This window comes from Trichomycterus rosablanca, chromosome 9 (assembly GCF_030014385.1).
Source record: "Trichomycterus rosablanca isolate fTriRos1 chromosome 9, fTriRos1.hap1, whole genome shotgun sequence".
Lineage (NCBI taxonomy): Eukaryota > Metazoa > Chordata > Actinopteri > Siluriformes > Trichomycteridae > Trichomycterus > Trichomycterus rosablanca.
The window spans coordinates 39,104,312-39,126,895 of record NC_085996.1 but is presented as its reverse complement, the minus strand read 5'-3'; the positions used below and the strand labels follow the sequence as shown (position 1 = coordinate 39,126,895).

The following is a 22,584-nucleotide window of genomic DNA, read 5'->3' as shown; positions in this document are numbered from 1 at the left end:
CACAAAGTATTAAATGAAATCATTTAGGATCATTGTTTTGTTAGATATTCAAATATTGTTTTTTCTCTAGTATTATTAAAAGGTGGATTTTTCTAACCAATGAGGGAATTTCAGATAACCAGTTTTATTAATGTTTACCATGGATGCTAATAATTGTGGAAGGGAATATGTTATCTTACCACTGCGTAACATTCACGCTATGAGAATATTAAACAGTGGTTAAAATAATAAGTTATAAAACTTAATGTACGTTTTGCTTGATACTTAAAGGTAATGCTGTAATTTTAATCCCAGTGTCAACAAGGATTCTATACAGAAGACATTTAATTTACATTCAATAAGAGATTGTGAGAGCTAATGACATAGCTCTGCTTATTAAAGATGATCTGTTACTTTTATTTATTTATTTTTTAATGTTATAACAGACAAAATGACTGTTTTTGCTAGAACACTGCTGCTGTTTACATCTGTGTGAGCAGTATCATGGTGGCTCAGTGGGTAGTACTGTCGCCTTACAGCAAGAAGGTCCTGGGTTCGATCCCCAGGTGGAGCAGTCCAGGTCCTTTCTGAGTGGAGTTTGCATGTTCTCCCTGTGTCTGCTAATAAATCAATTTAATGAGGTTTCTTTTCTAACGACCGACTAGAAGCTTCAGTGCTTTACATTTACATTTTCGGCATTTAGCAGATGCCTTTATCCAAAATGACTTACTGTACAGTTTAAGCATCAAGGACCTTGCTTAAGGGCCCAACAGCTGCAACCTGCAGCGGTGGGGCTTGAACCAGCGATCTTCTGACTACTAGTCCAGTACCTTAACCACTAGGCTGCAATGTCCTGTGTGCTTTAAACTATAGACCTTCTTAACCAAAGCTTTCACAGTTCAGTGTCATACAAATATTGAATGTAAAAAAAATTGACAAGGACAGCTCTAGTAATTAATATCGAAAAAGACGTTGTACTATTAGTAAAAGCCCTCTCGGTGCATCACAGTGTAATGCTATATTTTTTAAACTGACAAGGTTTTTATAAAGAAGATAACATAGCAGCAAGTTATATTCAATAAGAACTTGTGCTAGCTAATGACATAGCTCTAGTAATTAAATGTGGGTATGATCTGTTACATTTATTTATTCTTTTAAAAATGCAATAATCGACAAAAATGACTTTGTTTTTGCCTGAACACTGTTCACAGTCGAGTGAGCTATGTAATGTGATTTCTTTTCTCTAAGCCAACTAGAACCTTCAGTGCTTTGAACTATGGACCTTCTGAACAAAGCGTTCACAGTTTAGTGTCATATACAGATACCGTATATACAAACACTGTATTAGCTGAGTGTAAAAATATCGAATATTACTTTATATTATTAGTAAAAATGAGTTTTATGTCGAATTAAACGACACAAAAATAGTTCGTGTTTTGAACAGCCCTCTCAGGGCATCTCTGTCCCACAATGCTGTGCGGCTCCTGCTCTTTGAAAAACCGGCGCGGCTAATTCAAGATGGCGGAGCAGGAGCAGCTGTTAGATGAGAGTGAGTAATAAAACTATGACGGTTTATGATCTAAAACTGCTGAGAACTCCCGCTTAACAAACACGTCTGGATTTAAAAGGGGTCGCGAACGTGTTTCGTTTTTAATCGTGGTGTAAAATTGAATTGCGCGTAATTTAACTGCGTTGCAAACTTAACTGCCCAGTTAGCTTTGAAGCTAACTATAAAGCTAGCTAGGTGTTCGCTTTCAAGAGTGTATGTTTTTTCCCTACCCGTTTTCCTCAAGTCCCGCCCACTTTGCTTAGATGTATTGACTATCTTTGGTTGGTCTCTGATGATTGGCTGGGAGTTTTTACTCTAGGAGTCATTGTCCAATCAGATCGACGGTCCTGTCAGGCTGAGGCAGGCGGGTTCGGTCGGAATATAGGTGGAGTGGAAATATAATGCCTTCTAAGCTAACTGGCTACTATAAACAAGGTTGTTATGGTGGGCTGTCTTTAACTACTAGGTTGTTTATATAAATCTGTTCTTTTTTATATATTTACACACACGAATTAAGTTCGTGCTCACAAAAGTTAAATTCACTAACGCTTAACCTTACAGACTTAATGGACTGGTTTTGGCTGTGTTTGTATCGTACCAGTGACTGGATCGATGACAGCTGCTGGTTCTTATTTTTCTTGTCACGACCTCAAATCCTTTTGTTTCTGAGTCTGTATATATATACATATATTGTTTATACACTCTCTTACCATATAGAAGCACGTTGTAGTTCTACAATTACTGACTGTAGTCCATCTGTTTCCCTGCATGCTTTGTTACCCCCTTTCATGCTGTTCTTCAATGGATGATTCTCAGCACTGCAGTGACACTGACATGGTGGTGGTGTGTCAGTGTGTGTTGTGCTGGTATGAGTGGATCAGACACAGCAGTGCTGCTGGAGTTTTTAAACACCTCACTGTCACTGCTGGACTGAGAATAGTCCACCAACCAAAAATATCCAGTGGGCAGCATCCTGTCACCGACCACTGATGAAGGTCTAGAAGATGACCGACTCAAACAGCAGCAATAGATGAGCGATCGTCTCTGACTTTACATCTACAAGGTGGACCGACTAGGTAGGAGTGTCTAATTGAGTGGACATGGTGTTTAAAAACTCCAGCAGCACTGCTGTGTCTGATCCACTCATACCAGCACAACACACACTAACACACCACCACCATGTCAGTGTCACTGCAGTGCTGAGAATCATCCACCACCTAAATAATACCTGCTCTGTGGGGGTCCTGACCATTGAAGAACAGCATGAAAGGGGGTGACAAAGTATGTAGAGAAACAGATGGACTACAGTCAGTAATTGTAGAACTACAAAGTGCTTCTATATGGTAAGTGCAGAAACAATATATGTTTAATTATTTATCTCAGTAACATAAGGAAATCTATTTTACTCTTTGACCATACAGTACGTAACCTTGTTACACCCCTAAGAATCGTGGTTGCTAGTACTGTGATGAACTCGAGCTCTAAGCTACAAAGGATAGTTTAAAAGCAGCCTGTAAGGATGGGTGGATGAATAAATTTATTAGAAACCATCCTTTTTAGTTTTCCTGAATGTGTTTGCACAATCACTGGGTTTTTCTGCATCATTTTAGGGGGTCACTGCACATCAGGTTACTCCAACGTTAATTCTAGCATTCAAAACTTTTCAGTTTAAGTAGCTCTATGTATGAGCAGCCATAAAACGAACGTGAGAAAGCCAGAAGCTTTATTGTTTATCCAAATACAGTAGACCCTTGACTTACGAATGTAATTGGTTCTGAAGGGCTGTTCTAAAGTCAAAATGTTCGTTAGTTAAACCTGTTTTTCCCATAAGAAATAATGTAAACAGAATTAATCCGTGCCAGACCTCCCAAACCCCCCCCTTACCCCTAACCTAACCTCTCTAATGTCTTAAATGCTCTTTTTTTGTTATAAATACACGTATATTCGCCCTTAAATCTTAAATTATAGAATAGACATTACTGTAATAAACAATAATAAACAACAATACACAGTAGTACTGTACTGTACATAAACACACATCACATCTCAGTTCAGTACGTGTGCTGCACCATACACCATAATACATTTCCTTCTTTTATATAAAATGTATCTACCAGAAACAACAATAACTCTCATATTTCTCTATTATTTCCTTCTTTATTTCAGTAGTGCTGTATTTTGTAGGTGTAATTGCACGAAGCCGAGTTCCTTCTTCTCTCTCCCTCACTGTCCCCTCTGTCTGATACACAGTGACACCTACTGGCAAGAGTTATTGTATATAATTATACAACAACGAATAGTAATAGATTTGTTCATTTTCTCACCACTACGCTTTCTCTGCACCTTCTTTGGGGCCATTTTAATATAGAATTTTACAAAATATATATATACAAAAGTACCCTGGTAGTCTTCTGTGCAGTCTGTACTGTGTTTAAAGAGAGGCAGGATTGCACTGATGATAGACAAATGAAATAAAAGTGACCTTTTCGAAACTTCACTCCTACTCAGAAGATAAAATGTGTTTTTGTTTACTCATTACAGGTCAGTTGATTTATTTCACACTATTTTTATTGAATCTAACACACACACACAGTCACACACACAGTCTTGAAGCTTCTAAAACATAATTGTATAAGACCTTAAACTCCACTCCTCGGTGGGTAGCACTGTCGCCTCACAGCAAGAAGGTCCTGGGTTCGATTCCCAGTTATAGCCGAGCCCTTTCTGTGTGGAGTTTGCATGTTCTCCCTGTGTCTGTGTGTGTTTCCTCCCACAGTCCTGTCATGATTCTAACCAAAGTGTGTAAAACAGTACAGGGACAGTTTAGCCTAGTGGTTAAGGTACAGGATCAGTAATCAGAAGGTTGCCTGTTCAAGCCTTACCACTGCTTGGTGAGGTTTCCACTGTTGGGCCCTTGACCCTCAATTGCTTAGACTGTATACTGTCACAACTTTAAGTCGGCCAGTGCAGACAGCAAGAACGATGGGTATTTATTGGCACTAGGACACGGGTTCAGGTGAGCAAAAAAGATCCTATAGGTTCGGTTAGGGCTGGGCAATATGATCTATACCATCTGATGATAAAGGTGTGTATACGGGTAGAGATTTGGCTCTACGTTTTATATCGAGGAACAGCTACACTGTCATTACATTGAAATTAAAATTGTAAATGAGGCAGCAAGGCAGAGAAAATACAGAACTGCATCTGAACGTGATACGTTTGGATTAGAAAAGTATATGTATGATGTACAGTATACTAATACCATGCGATAATATTATATATGTAAAATATTTTGTTGCTTTAATGATGTATTTGTACACACAATATTAACGGTTCAGCCAGATCTGTAATTGTTCACATATTTCTACTGTCCGTGTTCCTAAAATTCATAGGTGAACACACTGAGGTGTTGTATTTTAGCCTGTATGAATTAAGATTTCGTTCCAGTCCTAAAAAGCATGAAAAGATTTGTCGGGACTCCGTGTGCAGAATTCCATTAGCGCTGTCGCCTCACAGCAAGAAGGTCCAGGGTTCGAATCCCAGGTGGAACGGTCCGGCTCCTTTCTGTGTGGAGTTTGCATGTTCTCCTCGTGTCTGTGTGGGTTTTCTTCGAGAGCTCCGGTTTCCTCCCACAATCCTGTTATGAATGTAACCAAAGTGTGACGTGATTCAGTCTGACTAATATTATACGAATAGCTCAGCGTTTCAGTGGTGGTATCTCTTTACCATCTGGGTATTTATAGATCTGTTTATATTTATATTATAGATCTATTAGACAAGTTTTTTTTTACTTAGTATTAGATCTTTTTTAAATTTTATTTTATTGAAACGGTATGCATTTCTGCATGTTTGTATATATCAAGACCTTACATCATAATTCTGTTGCATTTGTTTTAGTTTTGTTCTATGTATTACTGGTGTTAATTCTACAAATGTCTTTGTTTTGTTTTTTCCTTTCCAGGCTCTTCAGCGAAGGCTCTCGTCAGTCTGAGAGGTGACTTATTTTAGTTCTAATATTGCAAGTTTAATCTGTTTTTAGATTTTTTTGCATTGGGCAGATATTAAAAGCTTGCGTCTCAGTTGTGCTGGGCGTCCATACGGACACTTGGCTGTGCCTGAGGGAGAGGGGAAATTCCAAATGGGTTTCTCATTGGTGCTGCAGTTGTGGACTCACGAATCTTAGTGACTCTCCGTACACGATACTGCTTTCTGTAAGAAACCCGTCACTGGTAGGTGAAGAGAAGCGGCTGGTGACTGCGAGTGTCAGAGGGGGCAAATGCTCATCTGTGTTTCTCAGAGGAAGTTACAGTCAGGGAAACGGACACTGCTAAATTGGGAGGAAGAGTGGGAAAATTGCTCTTTAGTCCAAATTCAGAAATTTTAATCTAAAAATACTTCTGTTGACTTCGATCAGCCAGCAGAGGTCGTAACTGCAGCCCTTTCACCTTCTGTGTAGCTAATCGTTATCTGCCTTGTGGGCTCAAGATGTCAACACCGGGATACTATTTAATATAATTTGAATAAGAGCTGCATTTTAAATCGGTTTAAACTATCCGTGATCTTTTGACAAGTCAAGTGACGATATTAAATTGTCAGTAATTTCGTGTTTACAGAGGGAAGTTTATCAAACACCTTAAATGAGAAGAACATCCTATCCAAATCTCCGAACACCAGAGGAAGGAGTAGCTACACATCGATGGAAACGGTGAGAAAGTCCTTAATTTGCTTATTTACATAAACACAACAATCAGGCTTGCTGCTCTTATTATTTTACTCTTAGCTACGTTGATTTAGAAACCCAGGAAGCTTAAACGTGTGCAAACGTTGATCTGTCGGCGTGTTTGTTTCTGTTCGATAGGTGTAATGGAATTTAACAGGCTTGAGTTCTGATGCACTCAGTCTTTTCACACTGCTTCTAATGAACTTGTTGTATGAACTATTATTTTGTGAATCACGATAAATAAATAAAATGTAATTGCTCCCCTTTCTGGTTGTCACCGTAGCCGACGAGAAGCTCGAAGAGGACCCGATTTTCCTCTGAAGAGGAGGACCGTTCGGCCACCTCTCGATCCCCCAGGAGAAGCCAAAGAGTCACCACCGCTCCTCAGGTCTGATTCTTATGTGTTTCGATCCCCACATGGACAATGCACAGAAATATGATTTAAAAAATCACATTTTATTTATTTATTTGTTAATTTTTTCTTTCCTTATGCAGAAACTTGCAACTGTTGCAGTACCAGATAAACGAACCTCACAGAAGATTGGACTCCGATTACGAAACCTGCTCAAACTGCCCAAAGCCCACAAATGGTGCATCTATGAGTGGTTCTACTCCAATCTTGACAAGTAAGAAATAATAATTTTTGCAATTTTATAACATGGTGAGGTTTTTCTTATTCACATGGACATTCGAGTGTGCCCTACTAAACTGCAAGATGTCTCCTTTTCTTTTCAGACCGTTATTTGAAGGAGACAACGACTTTTGTTTGTGCCTGAAGGAGTCGTTTCCTAATCTAAAAACCAGAAAGTTGACCAGAGTGGAATGGGGGACAATCAGAAGACTGATGGGGAAACCCAGAAGGTTTGATTCTGCTTTGCATTCAGTCATTCAATATAGAATGTGTGTAAAATCTGTGTGCAGTGAAACTTAACTTTAATAATATTGAATTCTAGCCGCTCAGGTGGTGCAGCTGTAAAATACACTAGCACACCAGAGCTGGGATTTCGAATGCATCTGCCATCCGACTGGGCTGGGCGGCTATATGAACAACGATTGGCTGTTGTTCATTCAGGGAAGGGAGCGGGATAGCGAGCTCATAACTGATGTGATTACGACCTCTGCTGGCTGGTTGATGGCATCTGCACGGAGAGAGGAACGATGCTGATCAGGGTGTGGCTCTCCGTACACAGAGCTGATCGGCATATGAACTCGGCTCGTGCAGGTGAAAAGATGCTGTCGGCTACTGCGCACGTGCCCGAGGGGGCGTGTGTCAGTTCGCTCTCCTCAATCAGGGGCGCGGGGGTCACCACCAGTAGAGATTGGACGCGCTAAAGATTGGACGCGCAAAAAATCGGTAGAAAAAGGTAGAAAATGCATTAAAAATAAATACATTAAAGGAAATGCTTTTTGTTTGGCAGATGCTCGTCTGCATTTTTTGCCGAGGAGCGAACAGCACTTAAGCAGAAGAGGCAAAAGATGCGCATGCTGCAACAGCGCAAGATCACAGATATATCACAGTGTAAAGACCTTCCGGATGAGATTCCGTTACCCTTGGTCATCGGCACTAAAGTAACTGGTGAGTATAAAGTCTATTAAAAGAAAATTTGTATATACAGTAATCCCTCCTCGATCGCAGGGGTTGCGTTCCAGAACCCTCCGCGAAAGGTGAAAATCCGCGAAGTAAAAACCATGTGTTTATGTGGTTATTGTTATAACCCGATTCCATCGGCTTTAGTATTTAGCATCTTGTCATTAAAACCAATGGATTGAGGTAGCACAGCACGCTAACGTCAATATAGCGTCTCCCTTCATGTACCGATAACGGTTACATTTCCTGACAAGCTCGAACTTGCAAATAAAAACACTCGGTACAAGTTTATACAGGTTAAAAATCAGTAATATTTTATTTACGTTTGAAAAGAACTCAGCGTCCGCACCGTCAGCCATGTTTGTCTTTCTGCGAGAGAAGAGCGCCCGACCCGCAATGAATTCTGGGATTGCCTTGATCACTAATACCTTAATAAGGCAGCGCCGGATGCTCACTCGTTTTTGAGTGAAAATAACGTTGAAACGTTAAGAAGTGAGGATATTAAGGCATCTAGGATTTGGAACAGCCTCCTTATCGGGAGCGCGCGCAGGATGACGTGAAATGCGTCTATGTAGAGAGCGCACTAGCTTTTCGAACACACCCCTTGTCTGCAGAAATCCGCGAACCAGCGAAAAATCCGCGATTTTTTATTTAGACATGCTTGCAAATAAAATCCGCGATAGAGTGAAGCCGCAAAAGTCGAAGCGCGATATAGCGAGGGATTACTGTAGTATATATATACACACATGAGGATCTGAGCGAGTTTGACGAGGGCCAGATTGTGATGGCTAGACGACCGGGTCAGAGCATCTCCAAAACTGCAGCTCTTGTGAGGTGTGTCCCGGTCTGCAGTGGTCAGTATCTATCAAAAGCGCTCCAAGGAAGGAACAGTGGTAAACCTGCGACAGGGTCACGGGCGGCCAAGGCTCATTGATGCAAGTTGGGGGCTAAAGAAGTTCATGCTGGTTCTGATAGAAAGGTGTCAGAATACACAGAGCATCACAGTTGCAGGGCTTTTTTGGCAGAAAAAGGGGGACCAACACAATATTAGAATCGGTGTATATAATATTAATTTGGATATGAAGGTGCTTGGTTCAACCCACTGACCTACCATTGCTGAGATCTGGGTTCTGATGGATCGGCACCCTGCTGTGACCCTGTACAGCTTTAGTCAGTTAATAAAACTGAAATTAATGTTAAAACCACAGTGTTAGTGTTGCATATAATTTTTAGTCAACCAAGTTAGTTGTGAAAGACAGCCAGAACTACTCTCAGTCTGCTGAGGTATTAAAGAGTTTCATAAGAAACCATAAGAAGGTCACTCGTTTGGATGGACCTGCAGAGTTTTGGCACACAGTTCTATGGAATGACGAATCAAAACTGGAACTGTTTGGCCGAATGAATCAGCAGTTTCAGTTACTAGCGGTTGCCACTAAAATGGATCCATACTGCAATAGACGAGGACAATCTAGTGTTTTGTACCAATGTCCATAGTTGTCAGTTTTTAACTCCTAAATCTGATTATGTAGTTGTTTGGCTCATAAGCCGAGGTTAATAACTGTTTTAACTAGAGATGGAAGGATCGATCGGCTATGTATCGAAATCGGCCGATTTTTAATCAAAATATGCGATTGGTCGATATTTCCTAAATTCAGCAGATCCGATGGCGTGATATATAAAGATCACCTCCATGTTAAGCTTAACAGCTCAGTGGATCGATCCAGACTTTGAGCTACAAAGCGCCAACCATCGCATTTCACAACCTAAAATAACATAATGAACGTTGTGCATCATACATACGATGTAATTTTGCTGATTTAAATATTTACTTTAAAAAGATAATTCAACCCGATCCCATCTGAGTCGATTCTATCAGCACGTTATATAAACTCCTGGTTCACTTTGGTAAATCGTAAGCGGTTCTTGCTTTTGATGTAGATGAGAACAGAAAACGTTACAGAGCCAATCAGAGGCAAAAGTTTATTAATTACTAAATTCGTTAGTTCAGGATCATCTGCTCTGACTGACAGAAAACTTTTAGCTCCACAGACGGAACGAGTCTGACTCGGTTACGGATCTGTGGTAATAGCAGTTTAATGAAGCTTTTTAATGTAAGAGAGTCACACAAAATGTTCTGTAGTAGCTGGTGTTTATTTAAAACCACGACATTTAATTAATAACAGTAAACACGGAGAGATAACTGAGAAGAGAAACTTACGCTTCACATAAAACGAATCGACTCATGAATCACTTATATCGATACTGTGAACAGAGCGTCTCTCTTAAAGGCACACACACGTCAATGCTTCTGTCAGCGGTTTATCTTCACTGTTCGTTCTATTTTTAAGGTTTTTTCAGACTGAACTGGATAACATAAACCTGCGTGTGTGTGTGTGTGTGTGATCGGTACATCTCTAGTTTTAACAGTGTTGTTAGGTTTTCTGAATCTGAATCTGCTTAGTGTCATTACAAAAGTCAGGACAAGTTCTTTCTCTGAACCTTTAGGTACCACTAGCAAATCAGTATTAGTGCGTTATAGCCGCCCTGTCTGGAATAGAATAGAATCTGTGGGTCTGTCTGAAAACCTGGTGACCCGCCCTGTTCCCTGCTGCCTCAGTAGAGCGGTTTCTGATGCGACATGGAACTCATAAGGCAGATTATTTAGACGCTCTACTTGGACAGAGATTACGCCGATTACGTCACGGCAGTTTTAGCTTACTAAGCTAACACAGTTAGCATCAGGCCGTTCAACCCTCCGTGTACCGAAGACGCTTAAACTGTCCTGATGCCCCAGTTTACAAATAAACCACACTCGTGTAATTACACCTTCATACAGAGTAAACATCAGCGAGAATTTGTTTACATTTAAAAGAACTCCGTTGGTTGCTCCGCATTTAATTCGTCCGCCATGTTTGTCATTTTTTTGTGAGAAAAGTCGTGCCGCACTGAATGCTGGGATTGCCTTCAGCGCTGAGGAAGGGTCGGACGCTCCCTCGTCATTGTCAGATCATCACTTAGTATTAAGGTGCTTCAGTAGGAGCATTTTAAGGAATCTAAGAATTTAGACACGCCCTCTTCTCTGGAGTGTAGGACGATGTAAAATGTGTCTGTGTAGAGAGGTGTGTAGATCTATAAGATCTAATTATTTATTTACCCCAGCTCGACTTCGGGGAGTCCAGGACGGCCTGTTCACTGGACAGATTGATGCAGTGGACACGAGTGCAGCAACATACCGCGTCACGTTTGACAGAAGTGGACTTGGCACACATACGGTTCCCGATTATGAAGTCCTCGTAAGCCTCGTGTTTTTATCTAATCATGTCATCATCATGTCAGATTTGTAGCCCTTACATCTGTAAGTCTGTTTTTAATTCAATACAATTCTATTCCGGTGTTTTACAGAGTAACGAGCCTCCTGAGACGATGCCCATATCTGCATTCGCTCAGAAACAGCGCCCATCTCGCTTCCCAGTCTTTATGACCCCTCCACGTGGAGCGTATTCGGGTTCAGCCCCGCCCGTCCTAATGGTAATGAGGAGTAATGATCTGAAACTTATATAACACCTGGAAAAAACTATGGAATCGTAACACATGGAAATGAACTAATTACAGATGTGACTCAAAACTATTTAGTTTAATAAAATCCAGGCGTTGTGAAGCATAGCTCGTATTAATAACATACCAATCTCTGTTTTTGTTGACGGCCTGAATTATTTGAGTCACGGACGTCACTAATGAGAAACATTACTCTACATCAAGCTTGTGCTAACATTTTGGAGTAATAGTCAAGCTGTGGGTTACCAACTGGAGCGTTGTGGGTTTAAATCCCAGCTCTGCCATGCAGCCGCTGTTAGGTTCTTGAGCAAGGCTCTTAATCCTCATGGCACCAGTGTTTCAACTGCAGTTTCCAAACAAGCTGGTACACATGAACCTCGATTTAACAGACTAAAAGGGGCGGGGGGATGCACTGGTCTGTAAAACGTGATTGCAAAAGTTGGGGCAAAAGTGCTAAACATGCACATATGATTAACAGTAAAATAAACGACGTAAACAGAAAGCTGTAAATAAATATTAAAATCGGTGTTCTGTACTACTGGGGAGAAATTTAATTTACCTCATTTTTTGCCGTGATGGTATGTATAGAGGGGACTTAACACCAGAGTTTCTATTATTGTCTTAGAGTGTAAAGCTCTGCTGGTGGCTACTGGAGCAGCGCTGGTGCAGAACTGAGCACTAGAACCTGCAAAAACGAAGCATATTCGTTAAATGGAGATCCGTTAAATCGAGGTTCCTCTAAATATGACGGATAAAGGTGTTCCACCTGCCCTAGATTATCCTTATGCTTAGATTTTTTATTAGATTGAGATCTGGACTGTGAAAAAAAGTGTTTTAATATAAATTTCTGTGTACATTTCAATGTACACTTGTGCATTAACTGTTGATTTAGTGTTTGTCCTTTACCTGACATGCAACTCCATATCATATTTGAGTGTTTTCTTCAGGCGTCTTTATACTTTTGTCGTTAGACAAAAATCCCACAATCGTCTCCTCAGAACTTTACCTTATAAGCAGACGAATTTACGTTTTCATTCTTGGCCAGTATTTGTTTTGGAAATGCAGATTGCATATGTGATTCCATACTTTTTTCCTCACAATTTGGTCATTCCATAACTTTTATCAGGTATTGTAAGCACGTAAAAGCTTTGTTTTAATCCATTAGGGTTTTCCTTTGTGTTTATAGGACAGCGATCCTCTGTTCAGTCAGTCGCCCTGGAAGGACAAACTTACAGGAACCGACCGAGAGACACTTGGAGGATTCCCTGTCAAATTTCTTGTACAGGTGGTGAGTATCTTAACATAAATGAACAGTTTACTGTCCAGCGCACGCGCACACACACAGACAAGCTTTCTTTTCTTCAATTCTTTCATTTTTTTCTTGCAGACACGACTGTCCAAAATCCTTATGATTAAAAAAGAACACATAAAGCATCTAAAGGAGATGAACACGGAGGCTGAAAAGCTGGTAGATTTTTATTATTCTTATTCAAGTCTTGTATAGAGATTATAGGTACTTTTGAGAAAGTGTGTACAAAAATATGTCTCCAAGGAAAAGTCATGATTGGTTATGTCTAAATATTAGAAAAGTCTGTTATGTAACACTCTGTAACACACTCAAACAAATTTGTAACAGGGACAAAATAAGAGTGAAACATTTATACAATATTAAGGTTACAGCTGTAGGTTTTGAAGTCCACGGTTACTTCAGCAAGACGATCCCAGGCCTCATTCTTCACTCACTACTACAGTGTGGCTTCATAGACCAGAAGTGCCTCTGCTTGAGGGCGCCCTCTAGCAGGCATAATTGGCTAATGCCTGCAGCAGACAAAACTGGCTCCCAGTCTGCTGGGTGGGAAAGATTGGACCAAGGGGGTGGGGTTATTTCAAATGTCAAAAAATGCTTTTTTTCTATGTATATGTTAAATATATGTCAAAAAATGTATTACACATACATGAGCATACACATTTCCAGAGGTGGAAAGAGTACTAAAATATTGTACTCAAGTAAAGAATTTTTACTTAAGTACGAGTAAAGTTACTAGTCTAAAAATCTACTCAAGTAAAAAGTAACTCATTTAAAATGTACTCAGAGTAAACATTACTTAGTTACTTTTTTAACAGTGGGGGGGCTCTCCTGTGTTATGCAAACAGGACAAGTGGATATATCTCACGATAGTTGTTTTATATTAAAATATAATAGAAAAAACATGTTGATACAACATTTAAAACATGTAGGGATGTGTAATGTATCCTTTTAGTACAGACCATCCCATGATACTTTAACTGTATAACCACTGAAGTTGGCATTAATTGTGGATTCTATAGACCAGCCTTCTTTTCATCACCAACAAATACCAAACAACATCATACTGCAAATCTCATCACTCATCACTCAACACAAGTCGAGGTTATAGGTGCTGTGACTTTCACTAAATGACCCAAAGAAAACCTTCAGGATGTGAGAACAAACTTTGCCATTTTTTGACATCAGACTATGTTATCAAATAACGAAACATCAAACTCCAAACATGTTAAACTTTTAAAATCACCCTTCCCTCCCTCCTCTATACCTAGATTACAGCTCCTTTATTTTAGCACCAGTTTATTTTCCATCCCAGAATTCACTGTAATTCGTTACTTTCCACCTCTGCATATTTCAATGGGCCACACATATACAGTATATCAATAAATGAAATCATTCCAATTTCTAATAGGTTTTATATATAGTTTGCACAAATATGGACATATATTATATATGAAAAATGTATATACTATCTACATGTACAGTGTATCACAAAAGTGAGTACACCCCTCACATTTCTGCAAATATTTCATTATATCTTTTCATGGGACAACACTATAGAACTAAAACTTGGATATAACTTAGAGTAGTCAGTGTACAGCTTGTATAGCAGTGTAGATTTACTGTCTTCTGAAAATAACTCAACACACAGCCATTAATGTCTAAATAGCTGGCAACATAAGTGAGTACACCCCACAGTGAACATGTCCAAATTGTGCCCAAAGTGTCAATATTTTGTGTGACCACCATTATTATCCAGCACTGCCTTAACCCTCCTGGGCATGGAATTCACCAGAGCTGCACAGGTTGCTACTGGAATCCTCTTCCACTCCTCCATGATGACATCACGGAGCTGGTGGATGTTAGACACCTTGAACTCCTCCACCTTCCACTTGAGGATGCGCCACAGGTGCTCAATTGGGTTTAGTCCATCACCTTTACCTTCAGCTTCCTCAGCAAGGCAGTTGTCATCTTGCAGGTTGTGTTTGGGGTCGTTTTCGAAGGGAGGGGATCATGCTCTGTTTCAGAATGTCACAGTACATGTTGGAATTTATGTTTCCCTCAATGAACCGCAGCTCCCCAGTGCCAGCAACACTCATGCAGCCCAAGACCATGATGCTACCACCACCATGCTTGACTGTAGGCAAGATACAGTTGTCTTGGTACTTCTCACCAGGGCGCCGCCACACATGCTGGACACCATCTGAGCCAAACAAGTTTATCTTGGTCTCGTCAGACCACAGGGCATTCCAGTAATACATGTTCTTGGACTGCTTGTCTTCAGCAAACTGTTTGCGGGCTTTCTTATGCGTCAGCTTCCTTCTGGGATGACGACCATGCAGACCGAGTTGATGCAGTGTGCGGCGTATGGTCTGAGCACTGACAGGCTGACCTCCCACGTCTTCAACCTCTGCAGCAATGCTGGCAGCACTCATGTGTCTATTTTTTAAAGCCAACCTCTGGATATGACGCCGAACACGTGGACTCGACTTCTTTGGTCGAACCTGGCGAAGCCTGTTCCGAGTGGAACCTGTCCTGGAAAACCGCTGTATGACCTTGGCCACCATGCTGTAGCTCAGTTTCAGGGTGTTAGCAATCTTCTTATAGCCCAGGCCATCTTTGTGGAGAGCAACAATTCTATTTCTCACATCCTCAGAGAGTTCTTTGCCATGAGGTGCCATGTTGAATATCCAGTGGCCAGTATGAGAGAATTGTACCCAAAACACCAAATTTAACAGCCCTGCTCCCCATTTACACCTGGGACCTTGACACATGACACCAGGGAGGGACAACGACACATTTGGGCACAATTTGGACATGTTCACTGTGGGGTGTACTCACTTATGTTGCCAGCTATTTAGACATTAATGGCTGTGTGTTGTTATTTTCAGAAGATAGTAAATCTACACTGCTATACAAGCTGTACACTGACTACTCTAAGTTATATCCAAGTTTCATGTCTATAGTGTTGTCCCATGAAAAGATATAATGAAATACAGTGTATCACAAAAGTGAGTACACCCCTCACATTTCTGCAAATATTTCATTATATCTTTTCATGGGACAACACTATAGACATGAAACTTGGATATAACTTAGAGTAGTCAGTGTACAGCTTGTATAGCAGTGTAGATTTACTGTCTTCTGAAAATAACTCAACACACAGCCATTAATGTCTAAATAGCTGGCAACATAAGTGAGTACACCCCACAGTGAACATGTCCAAATTGTGCCCAAATGTGTCGTTGTCCCTCCCTGGTGTCATGTGTCAAGGTCCCAGGTGTAAATGGGGAGCAGGGCTGTTAAATTTGGTGTTTTGGGTACAATTCTCTCATACTGGCCACTGGATATTCAACATGGCACCTCATGGCAAAGAACTCTCTGAGGATGTGAGAAATAGAATTGTTGCTCTCCACAAAGATGGCCTGGGCTATAAGAAGATTGCTAACACCCTGAAACTGAGCTACAGCATGGTGGCCAAGGTCATACAGCGGTTTTCCAGGACAGGTTCCACTCGGAACAGGCTTCGCCAGGGTCGACCAAAGAAGTTGAGTCCACGTGTTCGGCGTCATATCCAGAGGTTGGCTTTAAAAAATAGACACATGAGTGCTGCCAGCATTGCTGCAGAGGTTGAAGACGTGGGAGGTCAGCCTGTCAGTGCTCAGACCATACGCCGCACACTGCATCAACTCGGTCTGCATGGTCGTCATCCCAGAAGGAAGCTGACGCACAAGAAAGCCCGCAAACAGTTTGCTGAAGACAAGCAGTCCAAGAACATGGATTACTGGAATGCCCTGTGGTCTGACGAGACCAAGATAAACTTGTTTGGCTCAGATGGTGTCCAGCATGTGTGGCGGCGCCCTGGTGAGAAGTACCAAGACAACTGTATCTTGCCTACAGTCAAGCATGGTGGTGGTAGCAGCATCATGGTCTTGGGCTGCATGAGTGTTGCTGGCACTGGGGAGCTGCAGTTCATTGAGGGAAACATGAATTCCAACATGTACTGTGACATTCTGAAACAGAGCATGATCCCCTCCCTTCAAAAACTGGGCCTCATGGCAGTTTTCCAACAGGATAACGACCCCAAACACAACCTCCAAGATGACAACTGCCTTGCTGAGGAAGCTGAAGGTAAAGGTGATGGACTAAACCCAATTGAGCACCTGTGGCGCATCCTCAAGTGGAAGGTGGAGGAGTTCAAGGTGTCTAACATCCACCAGCTCCGTGATGTCATCATGGAGGAGTGGAAGAGGATTCCAGTAGCAACCTGTGCAGCTCTGGTGAATTCCATGCCCAGGAGGGTTAAGGCAGTGCTGGATAATAATGGTGGTCACACAAAATATTGACACTTTGGGCACAATTTGGACATGTTCACTGTGGGGTGTACTCACTTATGTTGCCAGCCATTTAGACATTAATGGCTGTGTGTTGAGTTATTTTCAGAAGACAGTAAATCTACACTGCTATACAAGCTGTACACTGACTACTCTAAGTTATATCCAAGTTTCATGTCTATAGTGTTGTCCCATGAAAAGATATAATGAAATATTTGCAGAAATGTGAGGGGTGTACTCACTTTTGTGATACACTGTATTTGCAGAAATGTGAGGGGTGTACTCACTTTTGTGATACACTGTATACATTTGCGTATGGGTTGTCAGAAAATAGGAACCTTTTTCTCTTATTAGCTTTATCTGCTATTAAATTCTCCTCAGTGAATATAATGCAGGTCTTTGTCCTGTTTCCCGTCCTCCTGCAGAAATCCTATTCCATGCCGATTGAGCTGGAGTTTCAAAAAAGGTATGCTACCAAGGTACTGGACCTGGAGCAGCTGAATAAAGACCTGAACAAAGTTCTGCATGAGGTTCAGCAGTTCTGTTACGAGGTGAGTGAGACATTATTATCGAATGAATGAGCATCTGAGCAGCAATAATATCTTGGAAATGGTTCTGTGTGGAATCCATACTGGTCCTACCACAAATTAACATGGTGTTCCTGAGAAAGTGGTTAGTGAGGGTGCACATTGTTGCACTGTTAGCTGTCTGTTCCTCCTGTGTTTGATTAATGCCTGTAACTCTCGCTTAAACAGCTAGCGCCAGACCAAGGCATGCAGCCGGCCGATCAGCCCAGCGAGCTCCGGAGACGCTGCGAAGACGAAGCCGATGAAGTGCTGCGGCTGTCCAACGCTCTGCCCGATGGCGAGCAGCGCGCCCAGAACCCCGGTCTTACTCAGCTCATCTCCCGCCTCACCGCCCTGCTCCTGCAGATCAGAGTAAGACCATAAGCTGCTTCCTCTCAATTGCTGTGGCTAATGAATGTACTCCTCTCTCTCTTTTGTCCTGTTTGATCTCATTTTAATTGTGTTTTCTGGTGCAGTGCTTGGCAGAGGGTGGTGACCTGAATTCATTCGAATTCAAATCATTGACAGATTCCCTCAATGACATAAAGAATTCAATAGACGGTTCTAACCTCAGGTGAGTTCTGTGCTTCTTTCTACTGAAGTTCTGTGTTCGCGTTGCCTATTACGGCAATTTTTCTTTCTTTTTCTGTGCTATAGTGTATGTTTAGTGTGTATTTTGTGTATTATTGTATATCCTATGGATATGGAGTCTTTTTATATGCAAGAGAGCGGCAAATACTTCGTTTATTCGAGGGACGAGCTGCTCGCTCTAAGAACAATGGGGCACGCCGGCACAATGCATCCCATTCCGGAGGAACCCTTTAATTTCCTTCGGGGTCAATAAAGTGTCTGTCTGTCTGTCTGTCTGTCTGTCTGTCTATCGTCTGGAGCATCTAGTACAGATCTTTTGGAACGTGTTCTATGATAGAAAAGATGATTTGTCTAGCAGTTCATCGTTTCCTAATTGTGACACGTAATTTGACAGTTATAGGGTGGCAGGGGGGAAGGCCTCAGTCCACACACTTGTTAGGCTATTAAAAATACAATTGTATTTACATTTAGGGTCTTGGACTTTTGACTTGTCTAGTATGACCTACATAAGAATCTTAGAAAATATTTTATAGGGTTTTTTGTCTAGCACCCAAAAGAGCATACAAGTACATTATGCATGTTTAGCCACTAACGACTATTTTTCTATCGATTAATCTATAGACTGTTTTATCGATTAGGCGATTAATCTAAACGATTAATTTTCCTCCAAAAACATTTATTCAGAATCTCATTAACGCTTCTTTTATATGAACACTAAACTGTACGGTATAATAATCTAACACAGAACTAAATGTAAACAGGGTTTATGTTCATATGATCACATTCTCAAGTGCTCCATATTAAACAGAGTGCAGCACGTGTTCATGGTGTTCTGTACACACAGCAACGTGCTTCAACTTATAGCAGAGATAAAATAGTTAGATGTAGCCACGTCTCATTAAGTCCGACGTACAGTAACGACAGAATGAGCCCCGATCCTAACCTCCACATTCACTCAACACTTACTGCACATTCTAAACCATGTAAACACGGTGGTGAGTGTTACGCTGTTACCGGCGCATTCACATGAGAAGCTCTTTGTCTAACTGAACTCGCTCAGAAATACGGTGTTACAAGATCTCCACGATTAAGAAGCGTAATGAAACGATATAGACGTGCAGCACGGCGCTGGTGCTTCTGTGGTACCATCAAAGCTTTGCACAGTGAACAAACCAGCTTTTAATTTTGTACCAGTTTCAAGTATCACCAAACTTTGGATGATTTGGTTCGTGGAAAACTTTGATCTTTTCTTTGAAAGCTCTACAATCAGCCTCTGACGGCTGCAGACGGTGTTTTTTAAGACCAGGTCATGATTCTACGCAGCAAGTAGTGCTGAGCGAATCATATGTATGCTTACATGAATGGAGATGATGTAGAAATTAAAAAGGATCATTTATAAACATAGTTTTAAAAATTATGCATCGACCAGTTGCAGCAGCCCTGTGCATGTTCATTATGCGATTTATGTCAGTGTCACTACTGAAAAAGGAGAGATCTGGTCTAAGGTGGTTTATTTCTATTGTTTAAAAGAGTAATGTGTGCCCTAAATAACAGTATATATGAGCGTTATTTATTATCTTATGATTAACTGTAATGTTGTTCCTTCTGTCCTGCAGTTGTTTCCAGGACAATGTGGAGATCCATGTAGCACACATCCAGAGTGGCCTGAGCCAGCTGGGAAACCTCCACGCTTTCTCTGCCAACAACACCAACAGGACATGACCGACCTCAAATGCATGCGAGAGGCGCGTCTTAACCCCCGAACTTTCAATCCGAACTTCAACACTTACTGACACTTACCCGCATCAAAGCGAGGTTCAAACCGGAGCCTTCGAGTGCACCATGTCTTAATGGAAGAGCAGCATGGAGAAACGCTAGAGCATTATATAAATAGGAGTCGGTTTACTGGTCGGTCAGTATACTGGTGCAGTTATTGAACACGTTCTCCTGTGTTAATCTCGCCATATTGGAGTTTCATTTCTTATTTATTCTAGTTTGATCTGTTTCATATTTTTACTCTCGCAGAAATTGCGCGTTTGCTGAAAAACAGAAAGGTTTCGAATAGCCGCCGTAGAACAGGTTCATTTTTGAAGATGTATATTGTAGATAATTGTACAGTTTATTCAACATACGCGTTGACCAAGCGTCAATGTCGACGTTTTATATCTACTTTTAAATATTTTTGTAAAGAGACCAGTTTGGCAGGTTAAAAGTAGACCGTTTGCTTCCCATGGTGTAAGGAACGTTACCCAGTACGTCACCGGTGTATGTTCAGATTTGGGTTTGTTTTTCTTTGTGATTTTTATTTTATTTTACTGCTAATTGTAAACTACAATGTGTAAATATGTTTTGTTAATTGCTATTAAATGTCGAACACCGTAGTTCTTCCTGCATATTTGTAGACTGACACCTCTTGTACACCGTATTCTTTTATTATATTTTTTCCAGCATTCATATAGTGCAACTATTTATAAAAATAAATAATTGAATCAAATTCACAATCTGTTCATAAAATTAGCATATAAATCTACATAAAAGCACTCAATCCAGCCATGGCTTCCCTCTCCCAGTCGGAATCGGAGTCGGTAAACTCGCCCGAATCGCTGCCGCCGATGGGCGAGAAGTGGTCCAGAGGATCCTGCTGCATTCTGACTTGAATCTGCTGCATCTGGCAGGTCAGCTGTTTGGGTGGTGACCTGTTAAAGTTGATTTGCGTCGGGACCGGAGGGATGATCACCTTCATGTCCGGTCCGATGGTCCTGTTGGGTGGGAAGTTATCGTAATCCACCAGCACGTGCTTGACCGTCGGCTCTGGTTTGTACTGAGCCGAATGGAGGTGTCCGTTTTCTCTGCTGTACTGATGGAGCTCTCGCAGGTCGTCTCGTGTTCCCTGATCCGCTCTGATCCTCTCCTCGATAGGCTTGGAGAAAAAAGTGGGCATGGTATGCGAGTCGAAGCTGTTGTGTGTAGGCTGGGTGAAGTTGACCCTCAGCTCCTGCCCCGGTTGGATGTAATTGCCCCGCTGCTCTGGCTTCAGCTGCTCGTGTTGGACGGGGTACGAGGCTGGGGGTTTGGTAGGGATGATGGGAACGTTCGCTTTGGTCTTCGCTGGGATTGGAGCTCCCACTTGGCGCCTGGATTTGGCACGCCGGTTCTGGAACCACACCTTTAAAAGCGAGAACATAGAAGTTAGAATTAAAATAAAGTCTAAACACAAAACAAAGTCATGAGAGTTTTGTTCTCATTAGTGTAGAATTCAGACTGATGAATTTCCTACCTGGATTCTAGACTCAGGTAAGCCAGTCAGGGCCTCCAGTCTCTCCCTGAGGTAGATATCTGGGTACTTGGTGTCTGAGTAGACCTTCTCCAGTACTTTGATCTGTTGCTGGGTGAAATTGGTTCTCTTTCTGCGGTGTGTCAGCAGAGTCGCGCTGTCCATCACCGGCCTGCTGCTCTTCACCAGACCTGCGTTCTCGTACATGATGTAGTCTGTCGGGACAAACAAACCAAGAAAAACTTTAAAATGCTGTTGTAAACATGGTACTTTACACAAATTCTACTCAATCAAAATGCTGAACTGAATATTTACTATATTTTTCCCATCTGGAGTTCACAGCCCCTTAACAAATGATTTGTGAGTCTCCTTAAACTCCTTAAAGGTTCCTTCTTTTATCCAGTAGCATTTAAGGTGATACCCATTTAGTGCCACTTCAGTTACTAAGTGTTCTGCAGGTTACATGTGGAACAGTGACTTTTATGCCAAGGTTGCCGATTTGGAACTGTATTAAACTGGTATTTATGATAAATGATGTGGAGCAGTGGCTATACTAGAAATTATTAACTTGCATTTATTATTGTTTTGCTTCAAACTATGCAAACATATGATTGCCAAATGCCTACATAATTATGTACTAATTATATTTTAGAAGGAATTTTAAGAGATGCGTAAAAATCAGGTTCAATCTGGCAACTTTGCTTTACTACAGTCCTCCGAAGTAGTCTGTGTGATAGGGTTGCCAGATTTTGGTCCAAAAAACGTATTTACCCATTGAAAGTTAATAGTTTAGAGGATCATCTTGCAACCCATCACTACAATCTAACATAACACCACGTTTAAACAAGATTAGACTAAGAACTGGTACTAATATTAGGTTTGGTGGTGCTACCGACCTGTGTGCTGCATGTTGGCGCTCCTGGTGAGGTTGCTGGCAGGAAAAGCCTGGTGCTGGTGGTGCTGGTGGTATTCCGCAGGTGGGAGCTGTCCGTGCATGGTCGACATGTCTCTGTGTCTGTAGGGAAGTCCAGGAGGTAATGGATACCCTCTCTGAGAGGGTTTAGGGTTTATATAGGGCTGGCCGATGGCTCCGAGGCGATCAAACTGGGTCGGAAGTGCCAT

At 41.4% G+C, this 22,584-nt stretch overlaps 2 protein-coding genes across 2 annotated transcripts; one reads left to right on the top strand and one right to left on the bottom strand.

The window, feature by feature from the left end:
• Positions 1-1,476: 1,476 nt before the first annotated feature.
• On the top strand, positions 1,477-20,573 carry lin9 (lin-9 DREAM MuvB core complex component). Its single transcript, XM_063001471.1, has 15 exons — positions 1,477-1,528; positions 5,490-5,522; positions 6,142-6,233; positions 6,532-6,636; positions 6,744-6,874; positions 6,984-7,109; positions 7,667-7,824; positions 10,996-11,129; positions 11,239-11,364; positions 12,578-12,679; positions 12,779-12,859; positions 17,457-17,582; positions 17,787-17,969; positions 18,074-18,171; positions 19,805-20,573. The coding sequence occupies exons 1-15, from the start codon at positions 1,498-1,500 to the stop codon at positions 19,908-19,910; spliced, it is 1,632 nt and encodes a 543-aa protein (XP_062857541.1). The 5' UTR covers positions 1,477-1,497; the 3' UTR covers positions 19,911-20,573.
• A 142-nt stretch (positions 20,574-20,715) lies between these two features.
• Positions 20,716-22,584, bottom strand: mixl1 (Mix paired-like homeobox). Its single transcript, XM_063002541.1, has 3 exons — positions 22,359-22,584; positions 21,466-21,677; positions 20,716-21,354 (listed from the first exon to the last, which is right to left on the bottom strand). The coding sequence occupies exons 1-3, from the start codon at positions 22,582-22,584 to the stop codon at positions 20,716-20,718; spliced, it is 1,077 nt and encodes a 358-aa protein (XP_062858611.1).

Bases quoted from the DNA above. Each gene is read 5' to 3' on its own strand.
- mixl1 (XM_063002541.1), bottom strand. From the start codon at position 22,584: ATGGCACTTCCGACCCAGTTTGATCGCCTCGGAGCCATCGGCCAGCCC. The intron at 21,678-22,358 runs GTCGGTAGCACC...TTGTCCCGACAG, and splicing joins CGCCAACATGCAGCACACAG to ACTACATCATGTACGAGAAC. The intron at 21,355-21,465 runs GTAGGAAATTCA...TCGCTTTTAAAG, and splicing joins TACCTGAGTCTAGAATCCAG to GTGTGGTTCCAGAACCGGCG.
- lin9 (XM_063001471.1), top strand. From the start codon at position 1,498: ATGGCGGAGCAGGAGCAGCTGTTAGATGAGA. The intron at 6,637-6,743 runs GTCTGATTCTTA...TTCCTTATGCAG, and splicing joins GAGTCACCACCGCTCCTCAG to AAACTTGCAACTGTTGCAGT. The intron at 7,110-7,666 runs GTTTGATTCTGC...TTTGTTTGGCAG, and splicing joins CTGATGGGGAAACCCAGAAG to ATGCTCGTCTGCATTTTTTG.